Below are 23,262 nucleotides of genomic sequence, written 5' to 3'. Positions count from 1 at the left end.
TTTTTTATTTTTTTATTTTGTTAATTATAAATTTATAATACAAAATTAGTATATGTTATTATATGTTTTTAATATAACATAAAAGTTAATCAAATTAAATATAATAATAAATTTTGCTTAGAGCATTCCAAACTTGTAGCGACTTGGACCGAATAAGAAAAAAAAATATGGAGGGTGATATTACTTGTATTTATGTAATTAATTAAGTTGTAATAATTTGAATGATTAGTTGGTTAAAATAATATATATTTTGAAATTGGAATTTATTTTTAAGAAAGTAAATAAGATTCTTCATAATATATTTTCTTTTCACTTTAACTTATTATGTTTTCAATATGAAAAAAATTGAATTATCAAAGGAAATAAATTAAAAATTGAAAAGGCAATGCATAGTTATCCAAATTCCGAAGACTTCTAGCTAGCTACTTCTACCAGCCACAATTGTCTCTCTCTTCTATCTAGGCAATTGGGGGGCAGATTAAAGAACATGGAAAATTAGGATTTTTAATTTTTGCAAATGACTATTTAATTAAGAAGTAATTAAAGAATAATTAATAATATCTATTCTCTTGCTTTTAATACTTACTTTTACTTATAGGTTTGATACTTTGATCTAGGTCTAAAACTTTTTAATAACACTTTAATCAATTATACTTTAATAATGTTATAATATTATATATCTCAAATTTTAATTACAAAACAAATAAATAAATATTTAAAAAAAAGATTAAAATAAGATCATTAAATATATCACTTTTTTTGTGCAAGTTAGAATTTTAATTTCATGAGCATAGGAAAAAAAGGGTATATTGATAGGTGTACCAACTTTAAAATGATGACTTTTTAATTAAGACTTGATTTATGATCTATTTTCTTATTTCAGTCTTTCTTAACTACTACTTACTTCACTACTTACTTGTAATTAATTTATCTTGAACTTAATTTCTAAATATCATGTCATTTCAAGTTGAACAAAGTAACCCATTCTAACAATCTAGAATCAACTCAAATTAATAAATAAATACTTCAAAATGAGCCCATTAACACCTCATCTCAATTATTAAATATAATTTCAGTTCAAATAAATAAATACCTCAAAATGAGCTCAATAACAACTCATTTCAATTGTTTATTTGGGAAATAATATAGAAAATTTCAAAAATTATTATTTTAGTTTATTTTATCAATGTTAGGTTTTTGATTCATAAATATGCTTAGGTTAGATAATTTCTAAAATAGTTATGTGCCTATTTAATATTGTTTAATTTGGGTAATGTAAGAAAAAGTCAAAACAAGATAAGATAAACAAGAAGAAATTTAAAACTATAATAACAGGTAAAATAGTGATATTTTGTTTTATTTGATTTGAATAAAATGTAACTTATTTAAATAATTCCTAATTTCATCAAAATATTTATTTACCGTCATTTATACCAAACAAGGATGTTATTTTATTTTATTTTATTTTGCAAAAACAAGGCCGCCTAACCCATCCTCTAACTAAAAAAGCTAGCAGCCGCCTTGTGGTAAAAAAAAAAAATTAATGGTATAAAGACTATAAGTCGACAAGGCCAATTTAATTTTTGTAAGTTATATTTTATTCCAACGTCAACGCATAAATCACATTATTAGTGGGTTGTGTTAATATTTTATTATTTATTTATAAATATTACAGCTACAAATTACAATTATAATATTTTTTAACCAAAATTAATACTTACTAAAATCATTTCAATGTTTAATTAATATTAAAAATTTAAAAGGTTCTTAATAAAAATTGAACTTATAGTGACCCATAACTCTTATCACTAGTTATTATATACAGTGAATAATATGCAGTGAATAGTTGTTTATTATAGTTATTTAGTTTAATCCTTACATAAAACGTAACTATATATATATGAAATGATTTATTTCTTAAAAAAAATAATTTCATTAAAATAACTATGTTCTATTATTAATTTTCGATGTCACAAACTCTATATTCACCTAGGAATCAAACCAAAATAATAATAAAATAGTACTAATCTTGTAAGATAAAAAGTTCAAAAACATTTTAAAGTCAATAAAAAAATTTCTTAACAATATCCAAATTCTAGAAATTCTGACAACGTCAATTTTTCTAGAAATTTCTACCAATGTAAAAGCAAATTAATCTTTTAAACATTTTTCAAATATGTAATTCAAACTGTATAAACAGACAATATGACATTGATGTTAAAAATGTGAGTAACTAATAATTCTTTCATAAACAAAACATCTTTATTCTTGAGATTATGTTTTTCTCAAAAATATTTACTATGTTATCCCGCAAAAGTTATTGTTATAACAACTACATATATTATCTTTTTAAATGATACAATTATTTAAAACATGTATATAACAACCATCTCAGATTTTAACATTAATTTCTTTTGTCTGTTATATAATTGATATTAATTAAAACATGTATTACTAATTGATATTTATACAGTCTAAACTCCAGTTCAACCAAAAATATAATTAGTAGAACATGGGAGGTTTTATCTTTTACCAATTATATTTATTTATTTTATATATATATATATATATATATATATATATATATATATATATATATATATATTTAAATTACGTTGAAAATTTTGTCAATTAAATAGGTAATCTCAACCCTCTCAACTAAATATTTTTATTTAACAAAATAGTTCACAATTGCCAATTTTGCAATTTCACATTATTTTTTCATTTTCTTTTTAATGTACGTAGTAATTAAGTTAAAATGACATCCCACGACAACATTCTTTCTTTAATTTAAGACGTTCCAAGTAAAAATTGAATCCGTAACATTTGATCTCACTTTTGTCGTTTGAGCTAATCCGAATGGCTGGATATCAAAATATAAATGATAACACATAAGTCATGAAATAGTAAGTTATATATCATTTTCATAGATGTTGAAAAATGGTGAGTTTGAGTAGGGATAAAATAAAAGTGGACTTTTATGGAGTTGTGTTACTATATTGTGAATTCAGATTAATACATTAATTATTTTAAATGGTATATGTATATATATATATATATATATATATATATATATATATATATATATATATATATATATATATATATATATATATATATATATATATATATATATGGTGTAATTGAGTGTAAACTTGAATTAAATTAATTAAGTAACTAATATTTTAATATTTTCGTTTGAAATTTTACTATTTTTTACTTAAACTCCTAATATTGTCACTTAAACTCCTAATATTGTCACTTAAACTACTCTATTGTATAAACTCATACTCTTATAAAAAAACAAATAAAATTCTTATGGCTAATTTGAGTTATTCTAATAATTTAATTTATATATTTAAAAACACTAAATTAGAGTGAATGTATGCTTGTGATTATATTTTCTTAGAAATTAACTGAGTTGCAGAAAAATGGATACAAATTATATATATATATATATATATATATATATATAATTTCGTGAAATATTTTAATGAAGGCGTAGCATATGATATTACCATATGGGTTGACTGCAGAAAAGAGGTGGCCCGTGGCAGCTTTCAAAATAATTATAGTAAGAAAATTATTATTATTTAAACGACCTAAAAGAAGAAAAAATATATATTTTCTTCCTAAGTTATATTGATTTTAGACAGCTATATTTTAGATTGAACTTATGTCATTATAATTTTGTGAATGAAAGAATTATTAAAATTATAATTTGGTAACCAAATTTTACTAAATAATTTTATTTTTTTTAAATGGGACTCTTTCATTATTTTGGATTGAGACTACTAATATATATTTTGGTTACCATGCATCCCAATTACTTGGTAGTGGACTATTTAATTGAAGAAAAATTGCACAACTTTCTATATATATATATATATATGTAATTGAAGAAAAATTGCACAACTTTCTATATATATATATATGTAGGTAATCGTTTGATGTGTATTATTCATAATAATAATAATAATATTATTATTATGTTTTCTGATAATTAATTTGTTTAAGAAAGCCGATATTTTATTGAGTATCTATGAGTTCGATAACCTGTATGTATTATTTTATTATTTTCATGTTTTGTGAATTTTTTTAACTTGTTTTGTCGTTGTATTTAAACGTATTATTATTGTTTTAATATTTGCGTACAATTTAAAAGAAAAGAGTAAGATATTTTTAATATTATTTTTGTTTGTCGTGAAAATTTTACTAGTATAATTAATTTAACGTTTTAAAAAATCAACTAATTAGTTAATGTTTTACACTATTAATTATACTATTATATATGTTACTATATATTTGATAATATATTGTTTTATTATCAAAGGATTTCATTAAAGATAAAATTTCAAATTCAACCCACTCTCAAACAGATATAAAAAAAATGATTTAAATAGATCTCCGAATTCAATTTCAAATTTTCCTTAGCAATTGTAATGTTGTGGAGGTTTGATAGATTAATTAGAAAAACATAAGACAGATTGATGCGGTGCGAGTCGAAGAGGCGTTTATGCGAAAGTTGCAGCATCCGAAAATATCTCGCAAGTGTCAGATTTCGACGATTGCCTAGTGTTTTTCGGGCGGAAATGTGGTGCTGTGAAGAAGTCATGGTTTTGCCATGAGGTATGATGGTTTAAGGCCATCTGACGACGTTTAGGGGCTCAAAATCGCATTTTTATTAGTTTCGGGTGTTTTTTGCAATTTATTAAAAGTTGTTTATTTCTTTTGCAAGCTAGGGTTTGAGTATTTAAAGAATCTTAAAACACTTTGTTAGGGGAAGATTATTAATCAGAAAACGAGGTTTCCTCAATATCTATCAACGTTCGGTATTCGTAAGAATCAACGAATCTTGATAAAGGTTCATCCTAGCCACGCACGCTGCATCAGTTGGTATCAGTTTCCAGTCGACCCTGAGGTATGCCGCCCCGAAGACAGCCGCGCAACCCTACCCCTGGTGCTGATGATGGTGACCTTGCTGAGTTGCGACGTGAAAACGCTGAGTTTCGCCGTGATAACGACGATTTGAGGCGGCAGGTTGAATGGTTGACGCAACGGATGGATGCATCTATGCACATGCACCACCCTGAAGATGATGTTACGATGACAGATGAAAACCCTCTCGGTGGTCTTCGGAATCGATCCCCTGAACGCCCCAATCATCGCTGGGAGCAGGCTTTCAGGGTGGACATCCCTAAGTTCGATGGTAGTCTATCACCGGAAGAGTTTATTGATTGGCTTTCTCAGGTTGAAGAGATTTTAGATTTCAAGGAAGTTCCTGCAGATCGTCGTGTACCCCTTGTTACGATCCGCTTACATGGTCGTGCACAAGCATGGTGGCAGCAGTTGAAACAGACACGTGTTCGTCATGGTAAGGCAAAGCTCACGAATTGGGACAAATTCAGGAAGCATATTAGGGCTGCGTTTCTACCATATAATTACGAACGTAACCTGTACCAGCGGTTCCAGAATCTTCGTCAGGGTTCTCGTTCCGTGGATGACTATTCCACTGAGTTTTACACCTTTGTGGCTCGTGTTGACCTGTCTGAGTCCCCTCTCCAGTTGGTTTCTCGCTATATTGGTGGCCTTCGCCTCCAGTTGCAGGATATTTTGAATATGTTTGATCCCTTGACTGTTTCTGAGGCACATCAGCGTGCTTCACAGGCTGAGAAACAGCTAGCCAGGCGCGGTTCGGGTAGCTTTGGAAAACAGGTTGTCCCTACTAGTGGCATTGGTTCTTCTTCCCAGCCGGCCCATCCCACCCCAGCCCCCCCTCGCAGCACTACAGCCCCCCCGCAGGGACGTCCCGGTGGCTTGCGTTGTTTCAATTGTGGTGAAGTTGGCCATCGCCAAGCAGAGTGTCGCAACCCAAAGTCCACCAATCGTGGTCTTTTTACTGAGGTGGATGATCCTGACTCTGCTCTTCCTTCAGATTCAGCCCCAGTGTATGATGTTTATGATGATGAGGCAGCGGAGGAGTATGTTTCTGGTGATGCTGGCCCCATTTTGGTGATTCGTCGATCATGTTTAACCCCTCGTGCTCCTGACAACGAGTGGTTACACAATAATCTGTTCCATTCCACTTGTACCATCGGTGGCAAAGTTTGCACCTTCATCATTGATACTGGGAGTTGTGAGAATGTGATTTCTGAGGTTGCAGTTTCGAAGCTGGGTCTGTCCACTGAACCTCACCCCAAGCCTTATCGCCTGTCCTGGCTGAGTCAAGGTACGGATGTTACAGTTTCCAAGCGCGTACTTGTTAATTTTTCCATTGGTTCCCATTATCGTGATGCTGTATATTGTGATGTGGTTTCTATGGATGCTTGTCACCTTTTACTTGGTCGCCCTTGGCAGTTTGATCATTCTGTTATACATGATGGGCGTGGTAATACCTACACGTTCTTATTTCATGGTACCAAGATTGTGTTGATGCCAAATCAGCCCAAGAAGGGTGCTGCCCCCACTCATCATGCGTCCCCCCCTACCACCTTGTTGTCTCGGGGTCCTTTTCAGACCGCCATGGTCGAATCGGGCATGGTGTTTGCTCTATTTTGTTCGCTGATTACCTGTGGTGCTAGTTCTGAGGTGCCTATTCCAGTGCAGCCGCTGTTACAGGAGTTTGCAGATGTTTTTCCTGAGAATCTGCCTTGTGCCTTGCCTCCTTTGCGTGATATCCAGCATCACATTGACTTGGTTCCAGGTGCTGCCCTACCCAACCGTCCTCATTACCGCATGAGTCCCAAAGAACATGAAGAGTTGCGTAGACAGGTGGAGGACTTGCTGGCTAAGGGACACATTCGAGAGAGCCTTAGTCCCTGTGCTGTCCCGGCCCTTCTTACCCCAAAAAAGAATGGGTCTTGGCGTATGTGCATTGATAGTCGTGCTATCAACAAGATTACAGTGCGTTATCGGTTTCCTATTCCCCGGTTGGATGACTTGTTGGATCAGTTGGGTGGTGCTTCTGTGTTTAGCAAACTGGATCTCAAGAGTGGATACCATCAGATTCGTATTCGCATGGGTGATGAGTGGAAGACTGCCTTTAAGACTCGTGAGGGCTTATATGAGTGGCTGGTTATGCCGTTTGGTCTGTCGAATGCTCCTAGCACCTTTATGCGTGTGATGAACCAGACTCTTCGCCCTTTCATTGGGAAGTTTGCTCACAATCATGCTGTTAATCGCTCCACTGGTTTCAGTCCTTTCCATGTGATTTACGGGCTGTCTCCGCGTGCTCCTCTTGATTTGTTAGCGCTGCCCAGCAAGGTGCGTCCTCATTCCACTGCTGCGGATTTTGTTGGTCAGTTGGCTCAGGTTCATCAGACCACTCATGACCGTTTGGTTGCTGCTACTGCCAAGTACAAGGAGAAGGCTGATTCGAGAAGGCGTGATGTTGATTTTGAAGTTGGTGACTTTGTGTGGGCTATTCTGACTAAGGATCGTTTTCCAGCTCATGAATATAACAAGCTTGCTGCTAAGAAGATTGGTCCTGTTGAGATTGTGGAGAAGATCAACCCCAATGCTTATCGTTTACGCCTTCCCAGCCATGTGCGTACCTCTGATGTGTTCAATGTGAAGCATCTTGTTCCTTTTGTGGGTGAGTCTTCTTCTGATGAGGATGATGCGGTTCCAGATTCGAGGACGAATCTTTTCTACCCTGGGGGGAATGATGCGGTGCGAGTCGAAGAGGCGTTTATGCGAAAGTTGCAGCATCCGAAAATATCTCGCAAGTGTCAGATTTCGACGATTGCCTAGTGTTTTTCGGGCGGAAATGTGGTGCTGTGAAGAAGTCATGGTTTTGCCATGAGGTATGATGGTTTAAGGCCATCTGACGACGTTTAGGGGCTCAAAATCGCATTTTTATTAGTTTCGGGTGTTTTTTGCAATTTATTAAAAGTTGTTTATTTCTTTTGCAAGCTAGGGTTTGAGTATTTAAAGAATCTTAAAACACTTTGTTAGGGGAAGATTATTAATCAGAAAACGAGGTTTCCTCAATATCTATCAACGTTCGGTATTCGTAAGAATCAACGAATCTTGATAAAGGTTCATCCTAGCCACGCACGCTGCATCACAGATAATAAACATATAAAAAAAGGAAAAACATAAAACAGAACACCTAAAATATATTTCATTGTTTAATATTAATAGATTTTCAATAAGAATATTCTAATTTAAGTGAAAATTTATAAATTATGAAATATTGTACTAGTCATTCTTACAAAATTGAAAACAAATTTTAAAATGAGATGAACATTCTCAACTAAGTTTTCAAACCATATCAATTGAAAATATAGAAATTCAAATCACGATCATATAGTTTTTTGTCCCGTGAATTTCACTATATATACCCAATTAATTAATTAACCTAAGAAAAAGAAAATGGTCTTAATTTGTTAAAAAAAAATTAGCCATTATTGTCTATATATTTATGGTAGTGGAGTTATTGTTGTGTATGCATGTTGGGATAGAAAAAGTGCATTTTTAGAATGGTATTCAAACTTTTATGGCGTTGACAAAAATGGTGCAAATAATTTAGTAGTTTCTTTCTATGTGGGTGTGCTTCTATTTCAATTCATTTCATTTCATTTGTTTAATTAAGTCTATATAAATAAATGCCACTCGAATATCACTTACAAGATATTAAGAAACAGATAACCCTTCTCTCTCTCTCTCTTCCTTCAATTGTTATTTACCCCCCAGTTAACTACTCCCTCTTCTTCATCTCTATCCTATTCTCTTAATTTCTTTATAGTAGTACCCTCTCCTTCTATTCATTTCTTCTTCAAAAACTTCTTTCATTTTCATTGTGGTGGACCGGAAAAAGTGTCATCTAGCTAGCTAGCTAGCTAGCTAATTAACCTACGGATCGAAATGGATATTCCCAAGGCGAAGAATACCAAGAAGAACGTGTTCTTGAAAACATGGGAGAAATGTCGGTCAATGAGTAGTACCAGCCGAGCTGACAAATACCAACAACCAAACGAGGCTTTAACGAAGAGCAAGTCATGTGCGCAGTCGGGATCACAAGTGGCGCCCGGAGGATGTTTCTCGGTCTATGTAGGACCGGAGAAGAAGAGGTTCGTGATCAAGGCTAAGTACGCGAACCACCCTCTGTTCATGATGCTTCTTGAAGACTCGGAAATGGAATATGGCTATAGTAGCCAAGGACCCATATTGCTTCCTTGTGAAGTTGACCTTTTGTATAAGGTACTAGCCGAGATCGATAATCAAGTTCATGATAACCATCTCAAGTCTCGTGACAAGATCATGAACCACTCCGGTTATGGCTACGCCGCCTCTTGCAGCCCTTTTAACCCTTCTCGCCGCCGCATACGTCATGAAGGGGACATGGCATCTGGTGGGTATGGCTCTTATGGGTTGCTCTCTTCTCCGATGCTCAAGTTGAATTAATTAATAATAATAATATATGTAACTAGGGTTTGGCTTGTTAATTTAGATAGAAGTACTAGCTACTTATGGAGGGGGGTTTTAAATTAAAACAAAAAATATCATGAATATGTTGAGTAGGTTTTCTTCAATGAAATATATGTACTAAATTGTATGTATACATATATTTTCGATTAATCGAGGTGTAGTTCATAACCCTTCTTAATTAATACGATCAAAGTGCATTGATTGTCTTCCTTAATATTTGTGTATTCTTTCATGATTCATTGTATCTTGAGAATGGCCGACATTGCAACACTCAACATATATAGCTAACTGAGTTTATAACTTTCTTCTTAAAATATGTCTCAACTAGAATTAATAACTTTCTGTTATTGGACTGAAAACAGTTGGATTAAGGCATGTGCTTTCTAATTTTCCTATTAATGGTTGGTTATGAACTTTTAATTTATTGCGTTGTAAAACTAATTAATTAATGTGATGGTCATGTTCCTTTTAGTTTGTACAAATGTAGTGAATCATTATAATGAACTAATTAATGATTATGAATGTTATTACATGTGAAATTAAATTGAAGAGTTGTTCCTTTAAGTTAGCTAGGGAAAATCCCATGTAAGTTCTTCACCCTACAGATATCACTTTCTCAAATCTTAATTACCCCAAGATAATTTCCATTTTTGGTGCGTTACCATAAAGGGAGTCTAAGGTTTTGATGATATTCTCACGATATATACGTTGTTGGTGGAATACGAAGAATCGAGACCCTTATGTATACTGCAAATAATTTCTTGTGCAACGAATGAAGTCCATGCGTATTTCTTAATTGATTGGCAAATTGACTCACATGAGAATTGTATTAGGATCTCAATGAAAATTTTCTTTCATTGTTTAAAGCATGATGTGTTAACATAAGTAATCATAAGACATAAATGATGAATGTGTTAATTAAAGATGTTTTGTCTGCTTGGGGACCAAAGAAGAACAAGACATATATGGTTCCAAAAAGAAAAACTCCATGACTAGTCATGTTGTTAATATCTAATAGATGTTTAAGGATTGATGCCCCCAACTAGAATAATCAAGATCTATATGTGGACAATTGTTTCCTTTCAATTTTATTTTGTAGCTTAATATTTGTCAAATTTGTTTTCCTTCAATTCATAACTATGACATTTCATGTTGTAAATATATTGTACTCAAAGTTATTTGTTTTAGTTAATTAACTAACCTCTTAGGTTTTAATCGTTGCACTTGTTAAAAAAAAAAACTATATGTCAGGTTGACAAGATATTCTATCCTTAAATAAGCATATCAATGATCAACTATATATCAGGATTTGGGTATGATAATTTCTCTAAATATGACGAGTCCATTAAAATGCATGAACTTTGTGGGGGTGAAGTTAACCGTGGTTACGTTTTTTATTTTTACTAATACAAAGAATATTAGTGGTAAGAATTGGCTTAAGACAGGTTCAATTTCGTCTGAAAACGCTTTAAATTTAAGTGGGGTGATCATGAGTCCATGACAGTGAGGTGTCATACTTAATTCTCAAAAATGTCACATTTATATATACCAATATAGAATTTATAGTATGAACTCAATTCAACTATTTCAACTATTTCAACAATGACTATCTATAAATCTAATTTGTGTGTGAAAATTGATCAAATAATAATTTGAAACAGGTGTAAAATTGAAAAAGTACATGAATGTTATTTTCAATAATAATTTAGTCATACCAGATAGCTGTAGGCAGTGGGAGTTCCATTTTTGTCCTTAAAAACTTATTTTTGTTAAACTTGGATTCTTCAACTTGAAAAATTGGTCAAACTTTAACAAAAATGGCCATTCTGTTACCTCTCCCTCTATTCTATTTTAGGTTAATATAATTTATTTGTCACGTTTTCTAGTTGATTTATTCCATTTAATTTAATTTCATTACTACTTATAATTATATATTATTATTATTGTCAATCAAACTGAATATTCAAAATTATATGTATATATTTAAAAGAGTTGACCTGATGCTACTTTTTTTTTAAAATGCATATTAAGAGTTTTTGTACAGCAAGACAACAAACGTGTATACAAGAAATAAACACAAAATTAAATAAGGTTTGGTTCAAAGGTTTAAGCAAACTTAAGCTAATTTAATTAACTCTAAATATATAACTAGATATCAAGAAGACTTTTTATTATTATTATGAGATTTTAATTTTATCTATCTTTATAAACACGAAAAAAGAAATTGAAGGTCAAAGAGTGTTATTTTTCTTGTTTTTTTTATATTATAATTTATTAATTTGAGTAATTTAATTCGACCGTATAATTTGATCATCTTTTAAATTAGCAGGTTTTTTAAGTAAAATTCGAAACTCATATTCTCCTAGGTCATTTTTATTTTGTTTGACAAAGATAGTTACATTAAAAAAATAAGAAAAAGCAAAAGTAGAATATTAAAATGAAAGCCAAGCAAAAGAGGAAATTAAGGGTAGACAAAAAAAAGAAAAAAAAAAGAAAAGGCAAAAGTCCCAACGGACAAATATTAAAATCATCATCGACTCTCTCCTTTGTTTTTAAATATAATTGACCATTTTTATTAAAAAAAAGTTGTGAGTAGTTAATATAATTATATTATATATAAATAACCAACTGTATTAAGAATTAAGTTATAAAATAAACAGTAACACTACTGAATTTAGAAAACAATTATTAGCCGGTTAGGTTAAGACCTGCCTTAAAGAAATTACAATAAAATATTAAGTTTTAAGTCAAACTATATTTTCTAATAAATTTAATTAATATAAATGTATAGAATATATCCACAACCCATCTTTGCCAAATTTTAATTTTAAACATTTTCAAGTAAGACATACAGATTCACAAGAAAAGATAAAAAAAAAAAATAAAAAAAATTAAGAATGCTCTTTTTTTTCTTATCTTTTTATATACAGGTATAGAGGGAACCTTTTATTTTATCACAATTATATTAAATTAAAATATAAAAGTAAAATTTTGTTCATGTTTAATATATAAAAAAATATAATTAAACTTCTTTATTATAAAATGTCTCAAAAAAATATGATTTTTTTTTTTAGTAATTTAGTCTCACTTTTGTTCTCTTAAATAAGAAGTTGGGTACTTTAAACATAATTTAGTATCACTTTTGTTCTATTTATAAAAAGTGATGAAATATATTTTAAAAATAATAAATATATTTTTAAGGCATAAATATAACTATTTACATTTCATAACCGTATCAAATAAAATATATCTTTTAAATCTTCTATTGTAAAATCAGTTTGTCAATGAATGTATTTAGTACTTTTTTTATTTTATTATTAGAAAGTTTAGTATAATTTTTACCGTTATGGTCTAACTTTAATTTAACTTATTTTTAATGAGAAATTTTAATTTTTTAAATAATATTTTTTTCACTTAAGTTAGCTAAGGGTTGAATGTATATTAATACTCAGAAATAAGAATTGCAATTTAATTGGCCTCTATCTCAATTGTTCCTACTATTATTATCCGATATTATTGGGAATAGAGCATATTTACATCCTTGGTCCGAACATTAAAACCATACACAAAACAATATTTAAACTTATCTTTAAAGTATGTATAATTATATTTTTTATTTGCTCCAATGAAATTTCTAGTTAGAGGTTTAAAAAAGAATCAAAATGTGCAATTATTTAAAATAAAAATATAAAATTGGCCAATGTTAATTTTGAAGTCTTTTACTACTATCATGAGAATTGTGTGTTTCACTTTATTATACAAATTGGGCTAAAGAGATTCTTTTAAAGACTGAAATTCACTAAGTAGAATGAACTCTTTTACCATATCTTACAACAAAGAGCTTTCTCGTCTCTATGTTACACATTACATTCACACGACCTCATAAAACACGCATATCAACAATCGAACCAAAATTTATTAAGAACGAGTTTCATTAGCCGTTATTATTTGTTGCCAGCCAGCCCAACTTGTTCAAACCCTGCTATCAGCCGGAAGTGGTAGCACTCCGTCAAAGAAATCCCCAAAATATCCTCGCGGCTCGTGAACTAGCTTTGAGATGATATCCCTGAGTGTCACCACCCCTTCCAAATTTCCATCATCATCTACAACATATATCCGATGGATCTTCTTGCAGTCTAAAGTCGATATTACCTCCTTCAACGTGTCTTCTTTCTTACACGTCACCATGTCATTCACCAATGGTGACTCGCCATGATCTTCCTTGTACCTTCTAACCGCTGTCAAGAAATTCTTAGCCGTGATACACCTGTTCAAATTTTATAAAACATCAGAATTGTCCGCACAACTTTCAAACCAAACATGAATGAATCCATTTTTTTAAGTACTTGTAATCCATGTAGATCTCTGGGGCAACCAAAAGGAACTGAATGTCTCTAATGCTTATATTCCCAACTGTTTTTCTTCCACCAGTTTCTACTATGGGGACTGCACCAACTCCTTTTTGACGCATCAGCTTAAACGCCTGCAAAACTGGTTCATCCTCGTTCACCTAAACCAACGAGACAAAAATAATTAACCACCAACAAGTATAAGTGTAATAGGTCGCATTAGGTGGGACTGGGATAGAAATACCTTGACCATATCAAAAGGCTTCATAACAGGAAGACCAAGCTCAGACAGCTGCTTTGTACACCAGCTCTCAAACCAATGAAGTCCAGCGCATTCCTCCAACATGTGAATTACAGCAGACTGTGTTATTATATTATCAATCTTCCTTTCACCTAAATCCACCACAGGAATACTCTTCATTCTGTACTTGGACAGAAGCAAGAGCATGGTCAAGAATGAGTTTGATGTCTGCAAAGCCAAAAACGGAGCCCAACGGAATGACCCTGATATGTCTCTCACCTGTTAAACATAGGCAACGGATAAGTGACAACCAAAATTGCTACATCAAAATAGAAGTGTGCCCACTTAAAATTGGTTCAAACCTTTGTATTTCTATAAAATTCCGAAGATGTAAGGGCTTGGAAAAAGTTCCCTGATGTTATTGCAGCAGATCTAGGGCTCAAACAGCCTAGTTTTCGCGGTGAAGACATTTCACTAGCTGCAGCTGCAACGGCAGGTCTGGCTGCTGCTTCTGAGAAACCATCGAAAAAATTCGAATCTGATTTTGGGGATTCATTATCATCCCTTTCAGACTGCCAACAAAAACATAATGTCAAGAAAGGGGTTTAGATGATTTCCCATTAATATTATGAAGAAAAGCAAAATTGTACTTCAATTATAGATAACAAGAATTACCCAATTTCGATATCAAAGCACAAAACTTTAAGAAAAATGATGATGATACTAAATTCCAGATCCTAACCTGGTGCAGAATCCAGACAACGATGCCTGCAAACTCAACCATGCCCATATAACTATCAATCCAACTAGCATCATCAGGCGCTTCAGCATTCACAACAGGAGCACTAAGAAGTTTATGCTGAGAAAGCAATTGAACTGCTTCAGCCAAAGTAGCATCTGAATTTATCTCAACAACTGCACCAATTTGTTCATCTCAATTAAATGAAATCATTCACTTACAATATGTTACAATTTCAATTAGTAATAGAAATCATTCTTACTACTACTATTACTGATCATCAATCAAACTAAGAGAAGATACATAAAATAGAGATAAACCATGAAATTGAATCGAAATACTGTACCTTGAGAAGATGGGGCTTGAGGAAAAGCGGAGACTGGTATACTCTCGAAACAGGCGTTGAGTTTATCGGTCGAACTGAGTTCTGGCTCCTGCACGTCCCATAGATCTTCCACTTTCATTCCCAGTTTCGCTTCAGGACTTGACATTCCATTTCTCGGACTATCTTCTACCATCTTTACTCCTCTTTACAGTGATCTTTCTCTCTAGAAATCACAGAGCTGAAAATTGAAGTGAACCGGAATGGAATGGCGTAGCCGATCAACATCAACGTCAAGTGGTATTTGAATAATTAACAGAAAAATGTTCAAGTGTGACGACACGTAGAGTGGGAGTTACTGATTTAATAATAGAGGCCGTCAGATTGAACTTTACAGAAGTCGATCAGAACGTGTACGGTTGGGATTTGAAGGATGTAAGATTAATTTAGATCATGAGTCAAATACTGAGAAACAGATAATTTTAGATCTTCCTTCTTATCCATTGAATTTTCAGATGTATACTTATCCGGGTTTTGGTAGGCGGCCACGCAAGCGGTTTTTGTCTAACATGCGCTGGGGTCATGTGTTGTGCGCCACTTATGTCATGGGCCACTTATAGTCACTTTAATAAAATTAATTAACAAAGCAATTATTAACTTAATATTAATAAAATTAACATGTTTTTACATTATAAAGATTAATCAATTAATTATAATTTTAATGATGATAATATTTAAGAATATATGGGTGACCAGACACTAACTTTGATTTAATTAAAGTATGTTAGAGCACAAATTATTATTAATTAATAATGTAGAAGTTGGACCATATTAATGTTATTATAGGGGAGGGATTTTTTTGGTCAAGAGCTTATTGATGTATTATTATAAACTATCTTTTTCTCTTATCCATTCTTTAAAAACTATTTCTTTTGTGACATCGATATTTTAGATATTTATATGCGCTGTCACTTGTCTTTATCATTTATATATGGTTAGAGAGAAACATTTATATATATATATAATGGCATTAATTAATTTAATTGAAATGATTAGTGGATCTATTTTATTTAAATTGATTATTAGCTTAGTAGCTCTCTCTATTGTATTTTTGTTTATTTTACAAGTTTATATTTTATAAGCTGAATATTTATAATATTTTAAAAATAAAATATGAACTGCTAATTAACCAGCGTGAATAAACAAACATTTTAAATATAACTAAATTTATTCAAAGGTTAGTCAATAGAAAAATGATAAAATCTTAGTAAAAAAAATAAAAATATTACTTAATTTTTTTTGAAAATAAACAATATTATAATATAACAAAAAGACAAATAGAACGTACATATACAAAAGATATATATTAAGATATGAGAGAGAGATGACATCAAAGTGTTGAAAAAATAAAAAAATTATTTTCTTTTCTCACATTTTTTTTTTAAAAATAATGAGGTGAGGAGGTATTTAAAATAAAATATTTTAAATAAAAATGTATTATTTATCTTAAAATCGACTCTATAAACATAAAAAGTAACTAATTATAATGTCTGTTAATCAAAAAATTAAAATCTCTTACATTTTTTTATTATTATATAATATATTAGTTATACACTTAAATATACTTGCTTATACATTTAAAAAATAAATAAATATATCATTTAAAATAAATTATATAATTTAAATTTAGACATTATAATAGATATATATTATAAGTTAATAAATAATTTTAATTATTTTACTAAAATATATAAATATTAAGAAAATAATAATAAAAACAATAAATGTATTGTTTGTAATTTATTATTGGACAAATTTTGGTCATAAATATATGAAGAATATATATGGAGAGATAAAATACAAGAGACAATGATATAGGAGAGGTTTAAATTAATGAGATTAAAATTTTAAATTAATAAAAAAAAATAGTATATTAATATATTTTTTAAATTTTCAAAATTTTAGTATTTTTAAATGCTTAATATACGGGAAATTTGATGAAATGACCCTACTAATAGCCTTAATTCTAAAAAAGGTTCGCGCCTGATAATGTTTGCAAAATGGGCATTTTTGCCCTGCGAAAAGTCTATAATACCTCTCGCGTCTGCTTTACCGCTTAATTACGATAAATGTCATTCACGCATTTTCATCTAAAATGCGTGAGTTGATTAACGCGTTTTAGATGAAAATGCGTGAATGACATTTCTCGTAATTTGTTAATTTCTCGCATTTGGTATATTTCTCGCATTTGATGTATTTCTCGCATTTGGTCTATTTCTCGCATATTGTCGATTTCTCGCATTATGTAATATGCGTCTTTCATACTATATAAAGCGCATAATCTTGACCCTCATTTTAAATCTCCAATTTTTAGGGTTCCGACTCTCTCTCAAACCCTATCCCCTCCGATCTCGCTGCTCCGCTAAGGTAAGACATTCTCGTCTCAATGCATTCTTATGTATTATAGGATTTTGAATATTATCCAAGTGATATTATGTTGGATGCAGGATCTAGGGTTTTAAGGATATCTTACAAGTTTATCTATGTAAAGATGATGACAATAAAAAACACATGGGTTTGTACTTCATTGATCTATGGAAGCAGAAGTTAAACTTTTGTTTTTGACAAATGTGGTTTAAAATCTGTCTTTTTTTGTTCTAGGTTTGTGTCAACCTTCCTAATGGTGATATGGTAGGACACACTGGTGATATTGATGCCACCGTTGTTGCTTGCAAAGTTGTTGATGAAGCTGTCAAGGTCTAATTTCTATTCTTGAATCTTGATCATATCTGCTTTATTGACAAACAATTTTGTATTTGAATTGTATTACTAAATTTCTTTTAGAGAGTATTTTGACTAATGATGATTTAAACGACAAGATTAATAATGAGTTGGTTGAAATTATTCTTAAATAAACCAGATCAAGCAATGCTTAGGAATCCACCAATCATTTCCTGGGATATATAGATTCAGATACTTTTGAATTCAGCTGTTGTTGTTGATTGAATTCAATTTTTGTATATTTGGATGTTGGCAGACAAGCAGGGAGAGCCAGGTCTTGATAAAAATAGAAATGTTCAAATTTTGACCTCTCATACTCTTGAACCTGTAAGAACAAATCTGCATTATTATTATTACTATATCGAGGTGAAAATCGAGAAATAATTTGTGGGTTTGGTTGTATTTGTACATGTGCCTATTGCAATTGGAGGGCCAGGTTTGGCGGTTGGTGTGAGGTACAGGAAAGATGTTCCAACTGGAGGACTTGCAAATGTGGCTGCCACAGTGATCAATCTCCATGGATTTGAGGCACCTAGTGACTATGAAACTACCCTAATTGAGGTGGTTGACAACTAAAACCACAAAGCCAAAGCAGACCATCTTCGAGAAAGAAGGATTTTGACTTCTGTGTTATTTGTTGTAGAAATCGAATAATAGCACTTGTTTAGCAATTCAGAAATAAACAAGTTACAACAAGACATAACAATTCTTTTTCCCTTTTGTGTAATCAAATAGGCATCCAAAACAATTGAGCATCAAACAATCAAAGAAACAGAGAACAGGACACCAAGATTTTACGTGGAAAACCCAAATTAGGTAAAAACCACGGGACACTTCGGCCACTTAAATCATCCACTATATCAAATGGGTATACAATGTAGTTAAATACAAGTCTAAAGGTAATCTAACAAAAGTTATCAATTGACATCATCCTAACTTGTCATTCACATACATTATCATCATCACTAAAGATGACTAACCAAATGGAGAAAAGATAAAAGAAAATCAGAAGAAGAACCTGTTGCTTCAATGGAGGAATTGCTGCTTTAATAGAGGAACAACGGCTGGAAGAGGGAGAGAGAAAAAAAACACTAAAAACTGTTGTGTATTTTTTTTTCTTAATTAAATATGCCCTAATGGGCTTTATTAATTTGTTAGGCCCAGCTGCCAAATGCAACATTATTTTGCTCATTTTTGTCTACTGTTTAGCCTGAGAATGGAGACTTGTGAAGGGGGGAGAGAGACAGCACAAGCAGAGCTCGTGAAAGAACTTAAGATTACCAAAATATGGAAACTTGAGGCAATTCAACTCAGATGGACAGTTTGATAATTAGTAACTAGATAAAACACAATATGTTTCTTTTTTATTTCATTAATCCTAGGTAATACTTTTGTATAGTTTGATATTTGTTTAGTGTTATTTTTTCTTTCTGTTATCTGTTGGATAGATATTGTTAAAGACTTATTAACAAAATTTAATTAGATGAATTAGTTGAATTGAAACTCTTTGTTTATTGTGGGTAACAATTAGAAGTTGGATATTTCAAATTGTAAGTGTGGACCTTTTTATTAGATCATAATTATAGTAGTTCAATTTTATTTGAAGTAATCACCATGTTTCAGTAATATTTGAAATAACAGAGTACCGTTAAATAAAAGTAATGGAGAGAGACATGTGAGGCATAAGGTAATGATGAATCATCATTTTAAGTATTACAAACGTGAATTTCAGCAAAAAAGTGAGCGGGGGACCGTATCTTTGTTTTTATATGGGCTAGTGGTGTTTTTATATGGGTATGTCCTCCTACACACCAGGTGTTTGACAAAATCTTTGAACCACTAAAGAATCTCGTTGTTGTTTATAATAATTAATAGATGAGTTATTTAAGTACAGTAGGTCTTGTTTTGAGTAGGTCTTGTTTTGAGTCTTGTTTTTAAGTTCCTCTTTTTAGCACCAGTAGGTCTTGCTTTGAGTCTTGTTTTTGAGTTCTTCTGCACCTTCTTATCCTTCATTAGCCCATCCTACAAAGAAATCATTTAATTAGACCATATGCGAGAAATAGACAATATGCGAGAAATAGACCAAATGCGAGAAATACACAAAATGCGAGAAATACACAAAATGCGAGAAATGTCATTCACGCATTTTCATTTAAAACGCGTTAATCAACTCACGTGTTTTAGATGAAAATGCGTGAATGACATTTCTCGTAATTGAGCGGTAAAGCAGACGCTCGAGGGGTATTATAGACTTTTCGCAGGGCAAAAATACCCAATTTATAAACATTATCAGGCGCGAGCCTTTTTTGGAATTAAAGCTATTAGTAGGGTCATTTCATCAAATTTCCCTAATATACTATGTGAATTTATAATAGATAAAATCCTAGAAAAAAACTCTATATATTTTGAGACAGTAGAGTCATAACGAACTTTGAGAGGCGTGAGGCGACCGTTTCTCTGAATAATCGCGATAGAATTTATTTGACTTCATCCTCGCATCAGCGACGACGATCGAACAACTGAGTTGGCGGCGTGATGGATCCTTCAGAAGCTTCAAAGTATCTTGCTGAGCTTCCCTCTCGCGGCCTATTTTCATCCACTCTCATGTCTTCCAACATGGTCGGTCATCTATCTATTCGCCGCGTCCCCCTTTTACTTATAAACCCTAGTACTTACTTTCCTGCTTTCTTATTTATACTCCATTTCAATTCTTGCCGATCTATTGCATTCAACAAAATTTGATAATTATGCATACTTCATCACCTTATGATTTAGAACATCACATTGTTTTAGAATTATGCAATTGCACTATAAGAACACCCCTTTTGTTATGTAAATATAATTACAGAAGCCAAGAAAGTGGGATGCTGTATTTCTTGCACTACTAGTAGTAAGAATGATCTATTTCTTGTCAAGGAAAAGTCTGCATGCATATATTTACACAAGAATAGATAAAATCAATGTTCTGTTTAAATTTCCTTAAACATCATATATATGTTTCTGCAGGGTGGGATGCGGGTTTATATTTGTGATCATGATACATCACCTCCAGGTTGGTTCTATTCTATTGTAACTCTTATATGTTGTATGCAAACCACTAATGTGGAGTTTCACTTCTATCCATCTTTATCATGATTTTCTTGCTCAACTTTCTTTCTATCTCATCTATGGAACTTTCATACACTATTATTTTCTGGTAAATACAATAGCTTCTGATTTTTCTATTGCAGTAAGTGACTATTTTATGTAAATCATCAAGAGTGTTGATAGTTGCTACTTTCTTCATAATATATGAAAGCTTTTTGTAAATAGTTGATTGTGGATTATCACTTCCCAAACAAAGCAATTATTATCTAAGAATTATCATTAGCAATTTCCTCTTTTCCTTAGATACTGAATGAAGTAGCTTAATTTTGAAATTTTCTCAACTTGTAGAGCTTCTGAGATCATACTAGTGGTGGTTTTGACCTTGAGTTATTTGGGTATTTTGAAAAAAAATAATAATTAGAATATCCTTTTCTAGCACAATGTCTTGCTGAAGTGCTTATCCTATGATTTATAGATGAAGGAAATGTATAAAATATTTTCAGCAATAATTGAGGCAACCCAAAAAGAGGGTCTTTTTTTTATGAGAAATTGTTGTACTATTAGTATCTTACCAAACAACATTGATACGTGAATCTTCCAGCAATTTGTCATAATACAGATTGTTATCTATAATTTGTAGATTGACTCTTGTTTGTTTTATGAACAGAGGGCCAACTGATAAAGACAAATCAAACTAACATACTAAGTAGAACTCTTAGGCTTAACAAGAGAAAGTTCGGTCAATCAAAGGATGTAAAAGGCACAACTTCAAATGAAGATTCAAGAAAGAGGTACCATGCCCTTGTCTTATTGTGTTCACCATGTTTAATAGAATGTAACTGTATAAAGGTACCGCATACGAAGAACACCAACTCCTCTTAATATCTTTGTAATTAGTTCTCTTCTGTATGCCTAGGCTTAGAGAAAGAGTTGAATCCTACTATGGAAGAACTAGTAACAAGGACATGAAAAACGCCCAAAATTCTTCTTGTGAAGGTGAGCTCTACTATATAGCTTCATTCATTGGTTCATATCCCATTTGGAAACACTTTTGTTTTCTGTTTCCACGTACATAAACGTTTGAAAACAAAATTTAGTAGAAATTATTTTTTGTTTCGGTACATTAACACATACAAAAACATAAACAAAAGTGTTTTCAAATGGGATAAACAGGATGCCTTGATTGACGTCTTGATCCATAAAATCTAATCTTATGCATTTATTTGTTTTCTTCTTCTTCTTCTTGCATATTCTTCTTTTCTTGAGTATAAATTCTCACATGGAGCATGTATTTCCTATATTATGACAACTCAGGAGGTTTAAAAACCCGTGTGCTTGATAAGGATTTGCATAATTTGACAATGGAAAGGCTTCGTGCACTCTTGAGTGAGAATGGTCTTTCACCAAGAGGAAGAAAGGCAAGTGATATGTTTTCTCTACTTATTTCCCTCGTATTAATTTCCATCACTTATTGGTTATGCCCTTGCATAGTAAAAGAATTAAGAGACTTTAATCCAAACTTGAATACAATAATCACTTATTGGTTATGCCCTTGATAGTAAATGAGTTGTTGTTTATGAAACTTTAACCAAATGAAGTGGTCTGTGACCCTTTTCAAATTTTGGCAGGATGAGCTTATTGCACGTTTGAGGGCCGAGAACCTATGAACCATTGGACTTCCAAGTTTTAGGAGAAGAGACAGGAACTTTTTTTTTGCATTTTTATGCCAACTTTCTTATCATGTCTTGTCCCATGTAAATTGGGTAAATTGCATTGTCTCCATATTTTACTTCAACATTCTTACTACTGTGTTTTTAGTTTTTACAGTGTAGTACATTTTGGCTTAGATTGATATAGTTCTTTTCAGGATTTTTACCATTTGTAATAAAAAAAAAATCTCTATCAATTCACACTATAATTATTAATCATCAAAGTTCCTCTCCTTTTATCAACTAAAATATTCTTACCTCTCCTTTTATCAACTAAAATATTCTTACTTTAAACAGATTTATTTTTTCTTAACAAAACTTTTAAAAGAAAATCCCAATAAAAAAGATCATACAAGCTCTTTATGTTGATCATTAACATGTGACTCACAACTGATGAACTAATATGGCCTCTTGTTTTGGTTCCTAACATAAGAAAATGGTTGAAGTGAAATGTTTGAACAATGGGATGTTGTTGTGTTAACAGATATACTGTTAGATTTTAAAAAATTAAATATATCATTAAAACATAGTAGAACCACAAATATCTCATTATCCGTATTTTATTTTTATTAATTTTAAATACATATGAATATTTTAATAAT

General features: G+C 31.6%; 3 protein-coding genes across 3 annotated transcripts; 2 read left to right on the top strand and 1 right to left on the bottom strand.

Moving 5' to 3' along the window:
• Positions 1-8,868: 8,868 nt before the first annotated feature.
• On the top strand, positions 8,869-9,408 carry LOC124916334 (auxin-responsive protein SAUR71-like). The gene has a single exon (XM_047457057.1). The coding sequence runs from the start codon at positions 8,869-8,871 to the stop codon at positions 9,406-9,408; it is 540 nt and encodes a 179-aa protein (XP_047313013.1).
• A 3,791-nt stretch (positions 9,409-13,199) lies between these two features.
• Positions 13,200-15,348, bottom strand: LOC124914280 (SNF1-related protein kinase regulatory subunit gamma-1-like). The gene is made up of 6 exons (XM_047454794.1): positions 15,108-15,348; positions 14,765-14,937; positions 14,385-14,594; positions 14,026-14,301; positions 13,779-13,942; positions 13,200-13,699 (listed from the first exon to the last, which is right to left on the bottom strand). The coding sequence occupies exons 1-6, from the start codon at positions 15,277-15,279 to the stop codon at positions 13,405-13,407; spliced, it is 1,290 nt and encodes a 429-aa protein (XP_047310750.1). The 5' UTR covers positions 15,280-15,348; the 3' UTR covers positions 13,200-13,404.
• Positions 15,349-20,373: 5,025 nt separating this feature from the next.
• Positions 20,374-22,827, top strand: LOC124916675. The gene is made up of 6 exons (XM_047457425.1): positions 20,374-20,483; positions 20,871-20,916; positions 21,619-21,742; positions 21,868-21,947; positions 22,266-22,369; positions 22,580-22,827. Exons 1-6 carry the CDS (start codon positions 20,400-20,402, stop codon positions 22,616-22,618), a joined length of 477 nt encoding a protein of 158 aa, XP_047313381.1. The 5' UTR covers positions 20,374-20,399; the 3' UTR covers positions 22,619-22,827.
• Positions 22,828-23,262: the final 435 nt, after the last annotated feature.

The sequence above is a fragment of the Impatiens glandulifera genome, chromosome 9 (genome assembly GCF_907164915.1).
Source record: "Impatiens glandulifera chromosome 9, dImpGla2.1, whole genome shotgun sequence".
Lineage (NCBI taxonomy): Eukaryota > Viridiplantae > Streptophyta > Magnoliopsida > Ericales > Balsaminaceae > Impatiens > Impatiens glandulifera.
The sequence above is the reverse complement of the archived record's forward strand: the minus strand, read 5'-3'. Positions and strand labels throughout refer to the sequence as shown.

Bases quoted from the DNA above. Each gene is read 5' to 3' on its own strand.
- LOC124916334 (XM_047457057.1), top strand. From the start codon at position 8,869: ATGGATATTCCCAAGGCGAAGAATACCAAGAAGAACGTGTTCTTGAAA.
- LOC124916675 (XM_047457425.1), top strand. From the start codon at position 20,400: ATGGATCCTTCAGAAGCTTCAAAGTATCTTGCTGAGCTTCCCTCTCGC. The intron at 20,484-20,870 runs GTCGGTCATCTA...ATGTTTCTGCAG, and splicing joins CTCTCATGTCTTCCAACATG to GGTGGGATGCGGGTTTATAT. The intron at 20,917-21,618 runs GTTGGTTCTATT...TTTTATGAACAG, and splicing joins TCATGATACATCACCTCCAG to AGGGCCAACTGATAAAGACA.
- LOC124914280 (XM_047454794.1), bottom strand. From the start codon at position 15,279: ATGGTAGAAGATAGTCCGAGAAATGGAATGTCAAGTCCTGAAGCGAAA. The intron at 14,938-15,107 runs GTACAGTATTTC...AAATTGGTGCAG, and splicing joins TCAAGCCCCATCTTCTCAAG to TTGTTGAGATAAATTCAGAT. The intron at 13,943-14,025 runs GTATTTCTATCC...TCGTTGGTTTAG, and splicing joins AGCCTTTTGATATGGTCAAG to GTGAACGAGGATGAACCAGT.